The 22,345-nt window shown below is 38.1% G+C and overlaps 1 protein-coding gene across 4 annotated transcripts in view; it reads left to right on the top strand.

The window, feature by feature from the left end:
- The window catches only part of LOC126355033 (putative leucine-rich repeat-containing protein DDB_G0290503), a 512,513-nt gene that overhangs the window by 469,224 nt on the left and 20,944 nt on the right, over positions 1-22,345 (top strand). Inside the window, exon 14 of one of the 4 annotated variants that reach the window (XM_050005184.1) lies at positions 20,475-20,527. The exons of the other annotated variants lie outside the window; for them this stretch is intronic. Coding sequence (XP_049861141.1) covers positions 20,475-20,527 — 53 coding nt within the window. The remainder of the gene's footprint in view (positions 1-20,474; positions 20,528-22,345) is intronic. 4 annotated transcript variants of the gene reach the window in all.

Raw genomic sequence — 22,345 nt, 5'->3', positions numbered from 1 at the left:
CTCTTCAAGTGAACTAAAAAGTTTATTTTATAATGTTGAAGATGATCTAGGTATCCAAAACATCAGTGTGATCACAGTCCATGCAAATTTGGCATGTCATATGTGAGGAGACTGTCAAAACAGCCCCGGAAAGATGCAAGAAACATCAGTTACATGCTCAAATAACACAACCAACCGAATCAGCTGTTGCCGTCACTGTCTCGAATAAATCATGAAATAAACTTTTACAAGACCAGTATGGTGGTGCAAATGCCAAGTTTCTGGGACATCATAATTAAGGATTTTAACAAAATAAAGTAGATAGAAATTTTAATAAATGGGGACAAAGGTTTCACTTTAAACAAGGCTTGGGGGTTTGGCATTCAATTTATTACGGTGGCCAGCATCACATCTACTAGAGTTGGAAGTGCTGAGAGCATTTGTGTTTCTCAGAATATCAGTGAGTTCTAGAAAAGAAAAGAGCATCAGAGGGCATAGTGTGTATCAGGAACTGAAATCAGCTACAAATAGCAGTGCAAGACTAACAATAGTTCACAGTCTAGTTGGGAGTCCAGGCAGCCAGTACACATAACAGCAAAACTTGCAGCACCTAAAAAAGATGGCTGGGTTGCTCATTGAATTATAGTGCGTAAAATGGAAACAACTCAGCAGAAGACCCAGAATAAACCATTAATTTATTTCATTTTCATTTCATGATCAGTCTTTGTGAAAGATATTTGAAACCTTGGCAGCAAGTAACATTTCTGTCTCTCCCTGCCCCCCTCCCTTTTTTTACAATGCTTTCTTCAGAACTGTCTTTCAGTTACTTCTTTAAAAAAAATATAAGTGGCAGAAACATAAATAATACATTCTGACACACACTTGTCTTTCTTCTTAAGTGTCCATTGTCTCACCATAGTGAAAGCTAAGTAAACATTACTATGGAACACTATTTGTAGATGTAATTCTTCAGTGAAGCTCTACTTTTATGAAAGTATTTGAGCTCTGTGAACCGGAGCCTTTAGGACTGAGCATCAAAGGGCACGGCAATTACTGTGAGTGGAACTCAGCTGTAAACAGCAGTGCAAAAGCAACAACAGTTTTTAATCCCTGACACAGTACTCGTTAAAGCCTGTGCTATGGTAAGTGAACGGGATTCACGTTATGAGAAAGGATTTTTTTATTGTTATTGACCGCATGTGCCTTTTATAAAGATAAAACACTGTTTAGAACACTTCAGAATTCAAATGAATGTAGGGGTGGGGGACTCTATAACAACAATAATCCGTCATGTAAATTCGAAATGCAATTACACATCAGGATGGATCAAAAGCAATTAGATAATTATATGGTCGCCAGCCTAATTAGGCATTAACTGAGTTTCTTCCCTATACAAGTTGGTATATATTCATGCAAAACAACAAGTTGTAACCCTGCATAATATTGTCGAATTTTAGAACCAGAAAACGTATTGAACTCATAGCTTCACGTTCTGTACTGATATGGATGAATACATAACACTACACTATAATGTATACTACAAAACTTTATACTGTCTATTAATCTGATTAAAATCACGCATAGGTTACCCTAGAAATTGCACTTTCGTGCCACACACAAAATGTCAATTTTGATCAAGATAAAACACATAAATTTTGTCTTTTATATTGGCTTTAACTTTTGTTGGTCAAACCAATTTAGAACACTTCAGAATTCAAATGAATGAGGGGGGACCTGAAACTGTTATGATCGCTTTATAAAATTGATTACTCAGTTAATTATGCGTTCAAGATTTCCAGTATATAAGTTACTACTCTTTTCATCTTATTTACTGCTCATTTAAATGCCATTTAAATCTGAGTTTATTATGCGTTCAAGATTTCCAGTATATAAGTTACTACTCTTTTCATCTTATTTACTGCTCTTTTAAATGCCTTTAAATCTGAGTTTATTATGCTTTCAAGATTTCCAGTATATAAGTTACTACTCTTTTCATCTTATTTACTGCTCATTTAAATGCCTTTAAATCTGAGTTTATTATGCTTTCAAGATTTCCAGTATATAAGTTACTACTCTTTTCATCTTATTTACTGCTCATTTAAATGCCTTTAAATCTATCTTGAAATAATAAACTTCACTACTATATCAATACTAAATGCGGCGATTGGCGGGCGGCGAGATGGCACGGCACAGAGCACACATACAACCACAGCTATGGCTCTTGATGTATCGGCACTTTAATTCTTCTTAGCGTCACAATACTTTTCCATTTAGTGCCTATGGAATTTTGCCATGCTGTGTGGGCTTTGGAACAGCATACCCGAGGCTCAGTGAAGCTATGTCTTCCAGGAGAGCCTCCTCGCTCCAGAAGGTGTTGCTCAAACCAATGCTAAACTCCAACTACTACTGTGCCCGTTGTGCCGTGCAGTGCCTGCGCGCATTTTCCCGTGCTCGCCTGCCATCCACCTTTTACCGCTCCCTTACAGACAGGGTATTCACCCGAGGTTTTGCATTCTACATATCCTAACACATTGCCTACGTATGGACCAGACACAAGTTACAATTTTAAACATCTTACAACAGTCTCAACATTTGTCACATTTCAATTCTGTTACAATATTACTTGACATTTGACATCAACATTAATATTCACATTGAAACTTATTTACAGATTTCTTAAAACAATGGCATGAAAAAAAATTGAAATCAGAACATCAATTACACAAGTTTACCATAAAATCACATAGAAAAAAATTACTTATATGTACAATAGTACATCGTCGTTGGTGTTACAAGTTCACACTCTGGTCAAGTCCAGATAACAAGTACACGTAACAGAAAAACTCACTGAAACCTGAGAGATGACTGAGTCAGTCATCAAAATACTGTGCATACCATGGAAACAACAACTCAGCAGAACACCTGGAAGTACACAATTAGTCAGTCATGCCAAGGAAAGCTGAGAGATCACATGACATTTACATCTGCATCTATTTTATCAAGGACAGTGAAGCAAAGCAAGCGCTGTATCATGTATAAGATACAGAGGCGAGCGAGTGCACGGGACTTACCCTAGTTCACTGCTAGTAGCGTCACGTCATCGTAACGCGCCTGCATATAGTATTGCACCACATTTAACATAAAAGTAAAAATTAAGATTTGTGTGTAAAACTTTGTTAAAGTATAGTTCTATGTAATAATGTTTCAGGTAACAAATCTTAATGTTATAAAATTAGTAGTTTACGTAAAATTCACGTTTTGAAAGAAAAATAGGAGGCGCTAAATAATGACGCTAGGAAGCCAAATTTTGGTGAGAAGGTGCAGTAAGAAGTCATTAATGAGTGGTGCTGGTTTCCAAAACCATAAAACTAAAATTGACTCCAGAATCCGCGTTTTTCGGAAAAATCAGAGGCGCGAAATAATAGAGCTACAATATTGAAAATTGGTAGGATGCTTCAGTTCACCCTAATAATAATAATGGAAATACCACAATCAGTTACCTCTTCTAGTTTTTTTAGTAATTTAGTAAAAACTACTTTTGTGAGTAAAATGTACATAAGCATTATAGATTAAGTACTTTAAATTTTAATGATAAAACAAATTCTTTAAGACCAATGATCAGATAGGACAATTAACAAAGCTACACCAAGTTTTAGTCTTGTAGCATAATTAACAGCTGATACAAGTCTTGATAAAGCTATGGTTCAGAGGTAACCATCTACTGTTAGTTCCATTGTAAAAATTCTAGAGAGTAAAGTTTTAATTTTAGCGGGCTGAGATTTTCTACGTGCTTCTGTACTGCTCAGATGTATGTATACAAAAATTGAGAAGTTTGTAAAGCTATTATTAAATGTGATATTTAAGATTATGTGCCTGAGATAGCGATCATTTGGAGGCTGCAGGCATCTGCATAGGAACGAAAAGAACAGATGCTCTCTTGGCGGTACGCGCCGGAGCTATATAAAAAGAGCGGCAGAGGCAGTAGGAAGCTCACTCCGCATTAGACCAACGCCTAGTCCACGCGAGCTTAACGTCCGATCGCGCCTCGCCTCGGGTGACGTCATAGCGGGCTGTGACATGCGCGTACTTAGCAATGTAAACGGACATTGAAAATCGCGAGGACTGTACACCGTCCTGGATCGTTTAGACTTCGGTAACAAACTGTTATTGTGCCGTCCGTGTGAAGTATAATTCCGCGTGGCAAGTGGTGACTAACTCCACTTTTAAGGCGAGCATTAATTTTTTTTTAACATTATTGCGAACTATTAATAGAGCACCGTTAGTTAGAGTAATGAACTATTCGGGAGGAACTTGCTGTAGAAGTCGCCTCTGAACTATTAAACGATTGGCTGAATTAACAATATTTAATGTCTTTAGCATTTTCAGAAGTTTCGAGTAATTTGTGTGAGCCTTTAAGATAATAAAATCTTGTTTGGAACTTTAAATTTTATTGAAGCAGCCCTAATCTCGTGAAGAACTATGGATATTTTTTGTTTAGCTGGGCTGTACAGGAATGTGGCCGTGCAGACTGGGAACTAAGGTCAGTAAGTTTCCCTTCGCTTTCTGACTGGCCACCAAATTAGTTGCCAGGCTCGCGTGATTTAAGGTGGCAATGTTCAACTTTCATTCAACATTAAACAACGACTTCTTCGCCGTCCCACATATGTTGCATCGGCAATAGTCTGTTACGTGAAATGAACATTCAAACAACTCATACGACGACTTCTTCGCCGCCCCACATATGGTGCTTATCGGCCGGGAAAACTGAATTAAAAGCAAATAAAAGTGCTCGATGTGTGAAAGCGATTGGTATAAATTAACGAACTCGGTAGGCAATAACAGGACACTGAATTGAACTAGTGTGGGAACAGTGTTACCAGTAAAGGCAGGTGTAGTGTATAACAATAAGTGTCTACCGCTGTACGTTGGTTAGTGACGATGGTGAGGAAGGCGACGATGCTGGATCGCGGCTGCCGACGGCGCTGAGACTAAAGGAAGACGGTGCGTCATCGCGGAGCTGCGCTGATCTGCGAGACAGCTGCCGGCTGCGCCGAGCGGTCAACGGTGCCTTGCTGCCCCCCCCCCCCCCCCCCTGGAGCTATTGCAGTAGGCGATTCCTGTGGCGGTACTCGACGCTACAGCTGCTGCTGCTGCCTTCAATACGTCGCGACGCGTCGCATCACGATTGCTGGTACACCGCGACGACATCATTCGTCGAAATCAAGCATTTAAGTTAAGTCAAAGACTTTTAAAATATTTATTAACTGCTGCTAACAAACTAAAAGATATGGAAAGTAGTGTACATTTCAGAAGGGAACCGGTCTCTGACCAAGAATCCTCAGGATCAGGAATTAAGTTTAATGAGGATGGTTCCATTAATCCCTCAAATATTGAACTAGAACGTAATTTGTCACCAGTAAATTATGACTTTAATTTAAATGAGAGTGCAGGGATGCAATCAATAAGTCAAATAGAAGTCAAAAGGGAGCCAGTAGAGTTGCTAACTTTGTCAGGTAGTGAAACTGAGCTCAATATATCTCCAGCTCAGTCAAGTCAAGAGATACAAAGTATCAAGGTAGAAGCTCCGGATTGGATGCAAATACTGTTTGCCAAACTCGAATCAAACCAAAATAAAATTGAGGCTAAAATTGAAAATAGTAATAAAAAGTTGGAGAATAAAATTGAGGTTAGTAATAAAGAACTAAAAGAAGAACTGCAATCAAAATGGAATAGTTTGAATTATAAGATAGATGCTATTCATCATGACATTCAAGTAAAAGTAGGGCAACAGTTAACTAAAATGCATAGTACTTTCAAATGTGAAATAGATCAAATTCAAAAAAATTATCAAGAGGCAGATGAACTTTTGGAAGTGAGGTTGTCCGAAAGATTGAGCAACGAGTCCAAACTTTGCTCTGACAAAGTTAAAGAGGTACAAATTAAAGTAGATACTTGTCAGAAAAACATTGAGAAAGTAAAAGAAACCTGTACCGAAATTCGTGGTGCAGTGGAACAAAGATGTTCTGCCAGGATAAAAGCAGTAGAGTCACAAGTAGAGGAATTAAATACTAACATTGCTAACCTAGAAAATAGAGTAACCTCTGTTAATTCTAGTCATTCTACTGTACAGCATGTGACTTCAGTTGACGCCGCTTTTATAGGGTGTCGACAGTTTTTGCGCTTTGATCCTGATAAGTACATTCACCCTCTTGAATTTTGGAATGACTTTGAGGATGTTCTCCCCAACACTTGGTCAGAAAGAGAAAAAATTTCATTTATAAGAAGTCATTTGTCAGGTGATGCTTTGCGATGGTCAGCGGATGTAATGATCAAATGTAAAACTTTATCTGAATTTAAGTCTGCATTTCTCAACGAATACTGGTCACATAACAAACAAAATGATGTGTTAAGGGAATTCTGGAGTGGTAAGAAGTTTTTCCCAGGGCGTGAATCAGTAAAGGATTTCGCTAGGAAGTGGGTTTCAAGACTGTCACATTTGACAGAAAAGATGAAGCCAGATATGATCATTATGGGTTTAGAAGGTAAGCTGCCGTGGTACTGGCAGAAGAGGATCATTTCCGCCCCTAGAGATAATATAGACAAATTTATTGAATATCTGGAAAGAGTGGAAAGAGTAGCTGCTGCTGAAGAGCAGGTGCAGCAGAATAACAAATCTTCTAACAATCACGTACAAAATAATGGAAACGTGAACGTTAGAAATATGGAAGTTAGGCACACCAAAACAAACTATCGAAACCAAAGCCGTGGCAGAGGAAGAGGGGGTAGATACTCACCACGCTTTCGTAACAACTACTATGACGAAAGTGGAGAAGTAAATACTATGCCATTAAGACAAGAAGGGAGTCATGATGCTACTATATCTAGTGGTGTCACAGATGAACACAACAGGCCGCGTGTGGGAAACTAAATCCCGTCTATGAGGAAACTGGCGCTCACCAGGCGGTAACAGTAACACAGGCAGTAACGGAAACACAGACAATCAGCCAATATACACAGACAGACAACATGGATGACGAAATAAATACAGATAATACCAGTGATGTGTTAAGCCACTCTCACAAAATAGTGGATAGTATTTTGGATACACTAGAAAAATGGGTCAAGGAAGAACAGGAACTCAAGGTAGATAATGGGGAAGAAATAGATAATGGGTTTGAGTCTGATGGGAATAATGATGAAGTAAAAGCTTACATCTTCGATGAAAATGGCAATCTAAAAGCTGAAGTAGAAGTAGCAGAAGTAGAATCAGTACTGCAAAACTTTAGAGAGGAGGAAATGATGAATGAAGGGGGTAGAAATAGTAACGAGGTGAAAGAATCTAGTAGCTGTGTAAACGTGCCACAAATGGTTGAAGGTGACGACATTCTTATGAACAGCAATATTGCGCAGGGACGCAGTTGCTCAGAGGTAGAGGATAGTTTGGCTGATGTGCAGCAAACAAAAGTAGAAAAAGTCGTCAGATGCTTCGATTTAAAGTTAGTGGACAGATTAGAGAAAGCAGCTAAGATTATAGAGCATGATGAGCCCCAGGATGTAAATGTAAATGTAATTGCAACTGATCAGAATTACTTTAGCTGGAAGAACATAGAACGAGATTTATTAGACGAGGTGTGTGAGCAACCTGTTCAATGTAAAATAACTCACCCTGTTATCAAAGTAAACATATCAGGAGTCACTGTGCGTTGTCTGCTTGCCAGTGGCAGTGAAGCAAGTGCTTTATCACAAACATTTTTTGACACCATACCCAATAAAGAGAAGTTAACAGTTATGAAAGTAAGTGCCTTAAAGATTATAGGTGCTACTGGAAAAGTCTCTAGACCAGTTCAACACGAAGCTTTGATACCCATTGGTATAAATGACGTAGTAATAGATCATCCTTGTTTGATTGTGCTAGGCTTAAGTGTTGATATGTTGATTGGTACTGATTTCTTATCAAAGTACCAGGGAAAGATCAATTTTGATCAGAACAACTTAATTTTAACTTTACCTGACTCTAAAGTGATAAGAGAGTCTTTTATAGGAAGTCATATAGGCGGTAGTAATGAAACTTGGGAACTGCCTATTAGAGTAATAAAGAATAAGGAATTTAAAATTAACAGTAATTAATTACTGTAGGGAGTCTGCCACTCTTTGGCGGATACACGGTTTGGCGTACCGTGCAGTCCCAGCTGGGTGAAACTTTATTTCCTTTTCAAGTTTCATTCCCTTCTTCTGGTCTATCATAACAGGTAAGAATCACATATGTCTTCATGTTGTATATATGCTATTAGGTTTTAAGTATTCTTAGTAAGGATCTACCTAGTGAATGGCAAAACAAAAGTCTGAGTACCAATAAGAGGCAAACATGGCTAAAATAAATAAATTAAAATATTTCATGTAATTGTAAAGGGTTAGAAACTACAACTAAGAGAGACACTTTGCAGTATACGAAGTACGGTATGAATATGAATAATCCATGAGATTAGGCAGAAGGTAGTATGTTGCTAGAAATAAGGTTGTCTGAAGGAAAACAGCGTAAGAAGGTAATGCTCATAGAGGCAAGCAATGGCGTTTTAGAATTAAATAAATGGAGATGTGTGGAAGTGGTGTGAGGATCGCACCAAATATATAGAAACAGGACGTCAATAGGCTGACAAAAGGAAAAGGGAGAAAGAAGTGGAGAAATGAAGTATTTTGAATCTGGAAGAAAAGGGAGAAAATGAATAAGGTGAAGAAGTGAAGTAAGTAAATTGAAGTAAATGATGTAGGATTAAAGAATAATTCCCTCACGTCTCGTGAAATGGTGAAAAACGCTAAATCTTGCTTGAGGCAAATAAATAGTTAAACAGACAACAGAAACACACAAATATTGGAAAATGCAGAAATTTGGAATCGGTATACTGAAAATAACTAATTTCTTTAGTAATTCATACAATAAAGCAAAGTGATGGTCAGCAAATGACTTCTTTGATGAACTAATCCATACGATAATTAAGCCAGAGTACATTAAAACTAAAAGGTTACTCAATTTTCTAAGTTGAAGCAAGATCTTAATATATTAATTTGCTAAAAGAATTTTCACTATTTAGGAACCTAAAAGATTATTTATGAAAGAAGAAAGTAGGAGCTATTGTATCAGATACGACTTAGTGCTAAATGTCTTTCTGACAACTTCACAATTAGTAAAATAGTGCCAGAATATAAACTATAAAATGTACTTTGTCCTACCTTAGATATAAGTTGAAAACAGAAACTTAGACTGTATTGTCTGTTTCTCAGGGACATGCAGGCTGCATGAATGACTGACAACAAGCGGTAGGGAGATTGGAAGTAGAGACGCAAACCACAGTGAATACCATTTCCTCCCACAATTTTGTCAATCAGTGAAATTAAATGAGTGTTACAATAGGACACCCACCACAGTGCCGAGTATTATAGTAAAAAGAAAAATGTGAGTGCGTTGCAGTGATAAAAGTCGTGTGTATTTTCTTTTTCAGGAAGAGACTGATTTTAAAGAAAAAAAAAATAACTATTTTGTAACCATTGAAAAATTTATATTTCCATGTAAATGTATGTAAATAATTTGTGAATGTCTTCTGTACTAGGTTTTCTATGTGTATATGAGTATGGTTATTTTGTGTATGTAGTAATAAGGAATTTCCTAAGAAGAAGCAACTTAAGTTGAAAGAGGTATACTAAAGTAATCCATCGCTTGTTTGTTCTTTTAGAAATTTAATTTTGTTCAAAAATAGATTTTCACGAAAATTAAAAAGGGGGTGATGAAGCAAAGCAAGCGCTGTATCATGTATAAGATACAGAGGCGAGCGAGTGCACGGGACTTACCCTAGTTCACTGCTAGTAGCGTCACGTCATCGTAACGCGCCTGCATATAGTATTGCACCACATTTAACATAAAAGTAAAAATTAAGATTTGTGTGTAAAACTTTGTTAAAGTATAGTTCTATGTAATAATGTTTCAGGTAACAAATCTTAATGTTATAAAATTAGTAGTTTACGTAAAATTCACGTTTTGAAAGAAAAATAGGAGGCGCTAAATAATGACGCTAGGAAGCCAAATTTTGGTGAGAAGGTGCAGTAAGAAGTCATTAATGAGTGGTGCTGGTTTCCAAAACCATAAAACTAAAATTGACTCCAGAATCCGCGTTTTTCGGAAAAATCAGAGGCGCGAAATAATAGAGCTACAATATTGAAAATTGGTAGGATGCTTCAGTTCACCCTAATAATAATAATGGAAATACCACAATCAGTTACCTCTTCTAGTTTTTTTAGTAATTTAGTAAAAACTACTTTTGTGAGTAAAATGTACATAAGCATTATAGATTAAGTACTTTAAATTTTAATGATAAAACAAATTCTTTAAGACCAATGATCAGATAGGACAATTAACAAAGCTACACCAAGTTTTAGTCTTGTAGCATAATTAACAGCTGATACAAGTCTTGATAAAGCTATGGTTCAGAGGTAACCATCTACTGTTAGTTCCATTGTAAAAATTCTAGAGAGTAAAGTTTTAATTTTAGCGGGCTGAGATTTTCTACGTGCTTCTGTACTGCTCAGATGTATGTATACAAAAATTGAGAAGTTTGTAAAGCTATTATTAAATGTGATATTTAAGATTATGTGCCTGAGATAGCGATCATTTGGAGGCTGCAGGCATCTGCATAGGAACGAAAAGAACAGATGCTCTCTTGGCGGTACGCGCCGGAGCTATATAAAAAGAGCGGCAGAGGCAGTAGGAAGCTCACTCCGCATTAGACCAACGCCTAGTCCACGCGAGCTTAACGTCCGATCGCGCCTCGCCTCGGGTGACGTCATAGCGGGCTGTGACATGCGCGTACTTAGCAATGTAAACGGACATTGAAAATCGCGAGGACTGTACACCGTCCTGGATCGTTTAGACTTCGGTACAAACTGTTATTGTGCCGTCCGTGTGAAGTATAATTCCGCGTGGCAAGTGGTGACTAACTCCACTTTTAAGGCGAGCATTAATTTTTTTTTAACATTATTGCGAACTATTAATAGAGCACCGTTAGTTAGAGTAATGAACTATTCGGGAGGAACTTGCTGTAGAAGTCGCCTCTGAACTATTAAACGATTGGCTGAATTAACAATATTTAATGTCTTTAGCATTTTCAGAAGTTTCGAGTAATTTGTGTGAGCCTTTAAGATAATAAAATCTTGTTTGGAACTTTAAATTTTATTGAAGCAGCCCTAATCTCGTGAAGAACTATGGATATTTTTTGTTTAGCTGGGCTGTACAGGAATGTGGCCGTGCAGACTGGGAACTAAGGTCAGTAAGTTTCCCTTCGCTTTCTGACTGGCCACCAAATTAGTTGCCAGGCTCGCGTGATTTAAGGTGGCAATGTTCAACTTTCATTCAACATTAAACAACGACTTCTTCGCCGTCCCACATATGTTGCATCGGCAATAGTCTGTTACGTGAAATGAACATTCAAACAACTCATACGACGACTTCTTCGCCGCCCCACAACAGCACATTTTGGTGGAACAGTACAAGATAAGTACTATTGTTTTATGCTTAGTTTGCTTAGTTGTTATTTGTCAGTACTCAGACCTGAATGTTCATGTTTAAAAAGGAAGCAAGCAGGATGCACACACACACACACACAAACACACACACACACACACACACATAGAAACTCCCACATGGGAAAAATATATTAAAAACAAAGATTCCAAGACAAGACTTACCAAGCGGGAAAGCGCCGGCAGACAGGCACAATGAACAAAACACACAAACACACACACAATTACTAGCTTTCGCAACCGATGGTTGCTTCTTCAGGAAGGAGAGGGAAAGACGAAAGGATGTGGGTTTTAAGGGAGAGGGTAAGGAGTCATTCCAATCCCGGGAGCGGAAAGACTTCCCTTAGGGGGGAAAAAAGGACAGGTGTCCATTCGCGCGCACACACACACACACACACACACACACACACACAAACCCACACACATATCCATACACAGACACAAGCAGACATATTTAAAGGCAAGCCCTTACTCTTTGCCTTTAAATATGTCTGCTTGTGTCTGTGTATGTGCGGATGGATATGTGTGTGTGTGTGTGTGTGTGTGTGTGTGTGTGTGTGTGTGTGTGTGTGTGTGTGTGTGTGTGTGTGTGTGTGTGTGTGCGCGCGAGTGTACACCTGTTCTTTTTTTCCCCCTAAGGGAAGTCTTTCCACTCCCGGGATTGGAATGACTCCTTACCCTCTCCCTTAAAACCCACATCCTTTCGTCTTTCCCTCTCCATATATATATATATATATATATATATATATATATATATATATATATATATATATATATATAAGATTCCAAGACTTACCAAGCGGGAAAGCGCCGGTAGATGGGCACAATGAATAAAACACACAAACACACACACAGAATTTCTAGCTTTCACAACCGATGGTTGCTTCTTCAGGAAAGAGGGAAGGAGAGGGAAAGACAAAAGGATGTGGGTTTTAAGGGAGAGGGTAAGGAGTCATTCCAATCCCAGGAGCGGAAAGACTTACCTTAAGAGGAAAGAAGGACAGGTACACACTCGCACACACACACACCTATCCATCCGCACATATACAGACAAAAGCTGACATATTTAAAGGCACAGAGTTTGGGCAGAGATGTCAGACTAGGCAGAAGTGCAGAGGCAAAGATGATGTTGAATGACAGGTGAGGTATGAGTGGCGGCAACTTGAAATTAGTGGAGATTGAGGCCTGGTGGATAACGAGAAGAGAGGATATATTGAAGGGCAAGTTCCCATCTCCGGAGTTGGGATAGGTTGGTGTTGGTGGGAAGTATCCAGATAACCCGGACTGTGTAACACTGTGCCAAGATGTGCTGGCCGTGCACCAAGGCATGTTTAGCCACAGGGTGATCCTCATTACCAACAAACACTGTCTGCCTGTGTCCATGCATGCAAATGGACAGTTTGTTGCTGGTCATTCCCACATAGAAAGCTTCACAGTGTAGGCAGGTCAGTTGGTAAATCACATGGGTGCTTTCACATGTGGCTCTGCCTTTGATCGTATACACCTTCTGGGTTACAAGACTGGAGTAGGTAGTGTTTCTTGGTAATGAGGATGCTTGTGTCTGTGTATGTGCGGATGGATATGTGTGTGTGTGTGTGCGAGTGTATACCTGTCCTTTTTTCCCCTCAAGGTAAGTCTTTCCGCTCCCAGGATTGGAATGACTCCTTACCCTCTCCCTTAAAACCCACATCCTTTCGTCTTTCCCTCTCCTTCCCTCTTTCCTGAAGAAGCAACCTTTGGTTGCGAAAGCTTGAATTTTGTGTGTATGTTAGTGTTTGTTTGTGTATCTATTGACATGCGCTTTTGTTTAGTAAGTCACATCAACTTTTTTTTTAGATAAATTTTTCCCACGTGGAATGTTTCCCTCTATTTTATATATATAATTTGGTGTTTGTTCTTTAACCATAAAAAACATTTTTGATTAAATTATAAAATTGTCAGCAGTTAAGGTTCCATGAAGTTATTTCGCTGAAAAAATCAAGTGCTGCAGTTTTTTTAGCATCAAATCCTGCCCTAAAATGAGATCCATCCTTCATGAAATCCTCTCCAGTCCACCAAGAGTGTCTTTCCGCTGTCCACCTAACCTTCATAACCTCTTAGTTCATCCCTATGAAATCCCCGGACCACCTTCCCTACCCTCCGGCTCCTACCCTTGTAACTGCCCCTGGTGTAAAACCTGTCCCATGCACCCTCCCACCACCCCCTACTCCAGGCCTGTAACCCAGAAGGTGCACACGACCAAAGGCAGAGCTATGTGTGAAAGCACCCACTTGATTTACCAACTGACGTGCCTGCACTTTGAAGCTTATTATGTGAAAATGACCAGCAAAAAAATGTCCATTCGCATGAACGGACATAGGCACACAGCGTTTGTTGGTAATGAGGATCACCCTGTAGCTAAACATGCCTTGGTGCACGGCCAGCACATTTTGGCACAGTTTTACACTGTCCGAGTTATCTGGATACTTCCCACTGACACCAACCTATCAGAACTCCGGAGATGAGAACTTGCCCTTCCATGTATTCTCTCTTCCCATTACTCACCAGGCCTCAACCTCCGCTTATTTCTAGTTGCCACCCCTCGTACATCACTTGTCATTCAACAACATCTTTGCCCCTGTACTTCCACCTCGATTGACATCTCTGTCCAATCTCTTTGCCTTTACATATGTCTGCCTGAGTTTGTATGTGTGTGTGTGTGTGTGTGTGTGTGTGTGTGTGTGTGTTGTTGGTAATGAGGATCACCCTGTAGCTAAACATGCCTTGGTGCACGGCGCGCGCGCGCGTGTATACCTGTCCTTTTTTCCCCCTAAGGTAAGTCTTTCCGCTCCTGAGATTGGAAAGACTCCTTACCCTCTCCCTTAAAAGCCACATCCTTTCGTATTTCCCTCTCCTTTCCTCTTTCCTGATGAAGCAACCTTGGGTTGCAAAAGCTTGAAATTTGTGTGTGTGTTTGTGTTTTGCATTGTTTCTATCTACCAGCACTTTCTCGTTTGGTAAGTCACAGCATCTTTGTTTTTTTATATATAAAGAAAGAAACATTATTTTTCAGCATTTGACATTTTTTTTTAAAATATCATAAAATGGAGATAAGTGAGGCTACTCCCAAGCTTTGATTTTATTACTGAAAAATGCTTTTTCAAATTATTTCATTCTGAACATACTAGAGACTTGAGTAACTATTTTTAAAAACTGCAGAAGATGTGTATGAGGAGATTCTCATAAAAGATTTCCATATTTTCTGCAATGTGAAATACTTTCCGTTCCAAATGATTGCAGTGAAAGTCAGTGAGATGCAACAGTATTTCAGAAGACACCTTTCCACTTTTCACTGAAAAATTAGGTGCAAGAACATCACTATCAAATTCAAACTGATTTAGCTTGCTAAGTCCAATGTCATAGTTTTCTGGCACTCCCAGTTGCACTGTAATGAGTCCATAAAAAAAATTTCTCAGCGTCTGTCACCAAATTTTTTTCTATTTACAATTAGTTTGTCAAGACTGGTTTGATGCAGCTGTCCATGCTAGCTAATTCAGTGCGATCCTCCTCATATCTATATAGCTACCACAACCTACATACATTTGAACCAGCTTACTCTATTCAGCTTGGTCTCCCTCTACAATTTTTAATCTCATCCACCACCTCTTCCTTCAATTGACAGATTGATGATTCCTTCACACCTCAGGAAGTGTCGTACCAACTGATTCATTTTTTTAACTTTAAATTTGTTTTTACCCCAATTCAGTACAGGACCTCCTCATTTGTTATTCAGTCCACATACCTAGTCGTCAACATTATTCTGTATCACTCCATGTCAAAAGTTTTTCTTCCTGCTTACTATCCACCATTCAGTCCCATACAAGACTGCACTCAAGACAGATACCTTGAGGAAAAATATCCTAACACCTAAGTTTATGTTTAATGTTAACAAATTTAACTCTTTCTGAAATGCTTTTCCTGCTGTTACCAGTCTACTTTTTATATCCTCCCTATTTTGTCTGTCATCGGTTATTTTGCTGTCCAGGTAGCAAAACCTGTTTAAACCTAAATAGGAAAGTTCATCTACTACTCTTAGTGTCTCATTTCTTTAAAAAATTCCCTCAAAATAAACCGATTTAATTCAACTAAATTCCATTACTCTTTTCAAAATGCTATTCATTCTGTTGAAGTACCCTTCTAAGAACTTTGCCACCTCTGACAGAATTTCATTGTCATTGGCAAACCTCACATCCTCTCTCACTTTTTTCTCTAGCATTGCTCCAATTTCACATCCTTTGACTCTTATAACTGCAGTCTTGTTATTGTACAAGTTTTAAATAACTTTGCTACTTTCAAAATTTCAAAAAGTGCATTCCACTCAACATCACTGAAAATTTTCTCTAAATCTACAAATGGTATATATGTAGGTTTGATTTTCTTCAGCATTAATATTGCCTTACATATACCTACAGTTGTCCATAACACAGACTGATCTTCCCCAAGGTCAGCTTCTACCAGTTATTCCATTCCTCTGTATATTATTGGTGTCAATATTTTGGAACCATGACTTACATATTAAACTGTGAGTTCAGTATACTCACATCTGTCAACATCTGCCTTCTTTAAAATTAGAATTATTGTATTCTTTCTGATGTTTTATGGTATTTCCTATGTCTCATATATCTTGCACACCAGGTGGAATAATTTTCTTATGGCTGGTTTTCCCAAGGATCCCAATAATTCCAAGGGAATGTCATCTACTCCAGGGGCCTTGTTTCCACTTAGGTTTTTCAATACTGTGTCATATTTTTCTCTCAGTATCATATCTCCCATCTCATTTTTACCTACTTCCTCTTCTGCTTCTGTAAAACGGTCTCCAAGTTTGTTTTCCTTATGTAGATGCTCTATATCCTGCCTTTCAGATTTCCCTTCTTTGCGTAGAACTGGCTTGTCATCAGAGCTCTTGAGCACTCTCCATCAATCTCTTATTTTAGACATTTCTACTCCCTTTCACCTGTTTCATTTGCTGCATTTTATCCAATGATTTCTACTAGATCTTGTCTTTTTACCTATGTGATTCTTTGCTTTCATCTATTACAGCTAACCATTGATTTTCTGTCATGTTCAGTTCCCTGTTTCATTCTACCATTACCTAATGCACCGTCTTAAATTCTTGACTACCTCTGGTTCCTTCAGTTTATGCAGGTACAATCTTCTTAACTTCCTAGCTTTTTGCAGTTTCTTCAGTTTTAATAAGCAGCCCATAACTAATAAATTATTGTCAGAGTCCACATTTGTCCTTAGATATGTTTTACAGTTTAAAAACTGTCTTACAATTATATAATCTGCCTAAAAACTTCCAGCATCCTCAGGTCTCTTCTCAATACACAACCTCCTTACATGATTCTTAAACCATGTATTAGCAATGATTAACTTAACCTCTAAGCAAAATTCCACCAGGTGCCATCTGCTTTCCTTCGCTTCCATCTCGTGCTACAAAATTCCATTCCCCCACTGCAGTTAAATTTTCATCCCCCTTAACTATCTGAATAATTTTCTTTATTTCATCATACATTTTTCAAGCTCATCATTATCTGCAGAACTAGTGTGTGATGTTTGTCTGTTTTATTTGTTCGTTGATAGTCCTCAGTGTCGACATACTGCATTGTTATACTGACTTAAAAATGGTGGGGGGGGGGTCAGTTTAACAATGAGTACTGTAAATGATGTAGCCGCCAGTTACATAACTGTGTTTCACAGTTCTGTATGTTTACTGTTCACAACCCTCAAATATTACACAAGTATATGGCCAGTTCACCATTGGTAAATGTTGATAAGCCTCATTAATAGGTTGCAGGCAACATCAGTATACTGCTACAATAGTTAAATGTTGAACACCTGCAAGCAGTAAAAACCTAACCACACAGTTCACAGTCTTTCAAATAAATTTAACAGACACCGTCATTGCTTTAACGCACGGCTTGTTGGTGTAACACTTATTTCACAGTTAAGTCGATGCATTGTTGTTCTTCTAGACAACACATGTTTTTTGTCTGAAACTTGGCCGTGGATTGACTGTCTCAGAACCAAAAATTCGGCCTTTGTATATCCTCACAATAATAGGCACTGAAACTATACATTATTCGATGTTTAATTTACAGAAATTACAATTAAAACATAACTCATTCAATTAACTGAATACATTGAAAAATTCCTTCTTTTTAACTGTTCCTTCTTCCACAAAGGTTAGGATGAATTATTTGTTTACATAATGAAATTAACAGGTATAGTTGTTCAAACAATACTTTTGACAAAACAGGTAATTATTTTGGGATTAATTAAGGGCTGGCTTTGCTAATATGTTTTCGAATAGAACCAAATAAATACTTTAAGAATCCTAGTAGTTCTTCTTCCAAATGTTTGTAATTCCTCTTCTTCAGAAACGCTTTCCTTGCCATTGCCAGTTACATTTTATATCCTCACTACGATCATCATCAGTTATTTTGCTCCTCAAATAGCAAAACTCCTTTACTACTTTACGTGTCTCATTTCCTAATCTAATTCCCTCAGCATCACCCGACTTAATTTGACTACATTCCATTATCCTCGTTTTGCTTTTGTTGATGTTCATCTTATATCCTCCTTTCAAGACACTGTCCATTCCGTTCAACTGCTCTTCCAAGTCCTTTGCTTGTCTCTGACAGAATTACAATGTCATCGGCGAACCTCAAACTTTTTATTTCTTCTCCATGGATTTTAATACCTACTCCGAATTTTTCTTTTGTTTCCTTTACTGCTTCTGCAATATACAGATTGAATAACATCGGGGAGAGGCTACAACCCTGTCTCACTCCCTTCCCAACCACTGCTTCCCTTTCATGCCCCTAGACTCTTCTAACTGCCATCTGGTTTCTGTACAAATTGAAAATAGCCTTTTGCTCCCTGTATTTTACCCCTGCCTCCTTTAGAATTTGAAAGAGAGTATACCAGTCAACATTGTCAAAAGCTTTCTCTAAGTCTACAAATGCTAGAAACTTAGGTTTGCCTTTCCTTAATCTTTCTTCTAAGATAAGTCGTAAGGTCAGTACTGCCTCACATCTTCCAATATTTCTACAGAATCCAAACTGATCTGCCCCGAGGTCGTCTGTAAAGAATTCGCATTAGTATTTTGCAGCTGTGACTTATTAAACTGATAGTTCGGTAATTTTCACATCTGTCAACACCTGCTTTCTTTGGAATTGGAATTATTATATTCTTTTTGAAGTCTGAGGGTATTTCGCCTGTCTCATACATCTTGCTCACCAGATGGTAGAGTTTTGTCTGGACAGGCTCTCCCATGAACGTTAGTAGTTCTAATGGAATGTTGTCTACTCCTGGGGCCTTGTTTCAGCTTGGGTCTTTCAGTGCCCTGTCAAACTCTTCACACAGTATCGTATCTCCCATTTCATCTTCATCTACATCCTCTTCCATTTCCATAATATTGTCCTCAAGTACATTGGCCATGTATAGACCCTCTATATACTCCCTCCACCTTTCTGCTATCCCTTCTTTGCTTAGAACTGGGTTTCCATCTGAGCTCTTGATATTGATACAAGTGGTTCGCTTTTCTCCAAAGGTCTCTTTAACTATCCTGTAGGCAGTATCTATCTTACCCCTAGTGAGATAAGCCTCCACATCCTTACATTTGTCCTCTAGCCATCCCTGCTTAGCCATTTTGCACTTCCTGTCGATCTCATTTTTGACCCGTTTGTATTCCTTTTTGCCTGCTTCATTTACTGCATTTTTATATTTTCTCCTTCCGTCAGTTAAATTCAATATTTCTTCTGTTACCCAAGGATTTCTACTAGCCCTCTTCTTTTCACCTACTTGATCCTCTGCTGCCTCCACTACTTCATCCCTCAAGAGCTACCCATTCTTCTTCTACTGTATTTCTTTCCCCCATTCCTATCAATTGTTCCCTTATGCTCTCCCTGAAACTCTGTACAACCTCTGGTTCTTTCAGTTTATCCAGGTCCCGTCTCCTTAAATTCCCATCATTTTTGCAGTTTCTTCAGTTTTAATCTACAGTTCATAAGCAATAGATTGTGGTCAGAGCCCACATCTGCCCCTGGAAATGTCTTACAATTTAAAACCTGGTTCCTAAATCTCTGTCTTACCATTATATAATCTATCTGATACCTATCAGTATCTCCAGGATTCTTCCATGTATACAACCTTCTTTTACGATTCTTGAACCAAGTGTTAGCTATGATTAAGTTATGCTCTGTGCAAAATTGTACCAGACGGATTCGTCTTTCATTTCTTAGCCCCAATCCATGTTCACCTACTATGTTTCCTTCTCTCCCTTTTCATACTCTCGAATCCCAGTCACCCATGACTATTAAATTTTCATCTCCCTTCACTACCTCAATAAATTCTTTTATCTCATCATACATTTCATCAATTTCTTCATCATCTGCAGAGCTAGTTGGCATATAAACTTGTACTAATGTGGTAGGCATGGGCTTCGTGTCTATCTTGGCCACAATAATGTGTTTACTATGCTGTTTGTAGTAGCTTACCCACAGTCCTATTTTTTTATTCATTATTAAACCTACTCCTGCATTACCCCTATTTTATTTTGTGTTTATAACCCTGTAGTCACCTGACCAGAAGTCTTGTTCCTCCTGCCACCGAACTTTACTAATTCCCACTATATCTTACTTTAACCTAGCCATTTCCCTTTTTAAATTTTCTAACCTACCTGCCCGATTAAGGGATCTGACATTCCTCACTCCGATCCGTAGAACGCCAGTTTTCTTTCTCCTGATAACGACGTTATCAGGAGAGCTGAATGGGGGACTATTTTACCTCCGGAATATTTTACCCTAGAGGATGCCATCATCATTTAACCATACAGTAAAGCTGCATCAGGAAAAATTATGGATGTAGTTTCTCCTTGCTTTCAGCTGTCCGCAGTACCAGCACAGCAAGGCCGTTTTGGTTATTGTTACTAGGCCAGGTAAGTCAATCATCCAGACTGTTGCACCTGCAACTACTGAAAAGGTTGCTGCCCCTCTTCAGGAACCACATGTTTGTCTGGCCTCATGGTTCATGGAGGGAGCAATCCATCATGTGGGGTAGGACTGTATTAAAAAACTTTGGAAGCCATTTCGCGTAACTTCAAAATTTTCATCTTTGAGGAACATTTTCTCAAAAATTGCTAACAGTATATCAATTAAATTTATACACAATTGTTTTTACTTCTTTTCCTTCATTTTTATAGCAAATTGTAGATAATATTGTTTAATTCAAGAGTTATAGGAGAAGAAGTGCAAAATTGTAGAGAAAAAAATTAACATCTGTTTAAAAAAATTGTAAAACAAACCAATAAATATTTCTTAACGTGGCATTATAACTTGTAGAGAAATATTCACTGAACATGTAGTCCAAATTTCAGAGCAATATGTTTAATGGTTTTAGAAAAAATGTCCCTTCTATTTGCTAAAATTAACATAGTGGAGTCTGCAGCTCGTGGTCTCGCGGTAGCGTTCTCGCTTCCCGAGCACAGGGTCCCGGGTTCGATTCCCGGCGGGGTCAGGGATTTTTCACCTGCCTCGTGATGACTGGGTGTTTGTGTCGTCTTCATCATCATCATCAATCATCCCCATTACGGTCGGAGGAAGGCAATGGCAAACCACCTCCACTAGGACCTTGCCTAGTATGGCGGCGCGGGTCTCCCACGTCGCTCCCCTACGCTCGGTAAACGGAGTATGGGACTCATCATCATCATCATCATCAACATAGTGGAGATGGATCATTCCGGCTCGCCTTAAAACATAAAGTTTTCAATTCTCTTCCATCATATATTTAAGTTGACATTAATGTCCCACATACATTTAAATATAAATGAAGAAAACACTTAGTGGATAAGTTGTTCTAGTCTCTTGATGAATACATACAGGTTAATCAATAATTGTTTTTGTAAATCTGCTTTATCATTGCATTCATCTTCCTTAATTAATGTGGTCAGTGTAGAAATATTCTTTTTTTTCTTTCTTAAGTTATTCTCAGTAATTTATGTGATTTGTACTTGCAGTATAGCTTATTAATTTCCTTATAATTTTTAATTTTACTCACCAGTTTGCTACATTTTTGTTATTGTACATTTGTTTACTGTATCTGTATAATGTTGTAAATCTGGCCAAGTCCACATCCTTGTGATTCATCACAACATGTATCAATGCAGTTTAAAACAAATAAATAAATTTACCTGAAGTAATTCAGAAAAGCTAAGAAGAATGTATATCAGGATTACTGATATAAGTTTGGACTATGCAACTCCATTGAAGGAAAGAGTGAATGAATAACATACGTCATTGGTACTGACTATCGTGCAGTGCATTTTCTTTCAAAATGAAAATGACATGGAGATACAAAAAAAGGCATCATCAATTGTTCATGAAATTTAACTTTGCATATAACAATTTCCTGGCACTGAGACTGATAAAAGTCTGAAATAGAGATAATATACTCATAAACTAATAAAAAAGTTGAATACCCTGTATTCAGCAGAACACCTCAGAAAAATACTCCATTTGCACAATGTCAGGCAAAAATGCTAGCTTATTTTGTATTTGTAATTCTCTGCATTACAGAAATATTTTCTGCGTAAAGCACCTAAAGTAAATTTATTTATTTATTTACGTTTTTTGCATGTAGGCCATCAAGCTGATGTCTTTTGCAAATGTCATACATACGTTGAGTAGATTACTATAGATAGCACTTACATATAGTGATAGTACATACATTTGTCTTAGTATTCTAATCATATTACATG

This window comes from Schistocerca gregaria, chromosome 3 (genome assembly GCF_023897955.1).
Source record: "Schistocerca gregaria isolate iqSchGreg1 chromosome 3, iqSchGreg1.2, whole genome shotgun sequence".
Taxonomy (NCBI): domain Eukaryota; kingdom Metazoa; phylum Arthropoda; class Insecta; order Orthoptera; family Acrididae; genus Schistocerca; species Schistocerca gregaria.
Note: the sequence above shows the minus strand (reverse complement) of the source record. Positions and strands in the feature narration are given on the sequence as shown.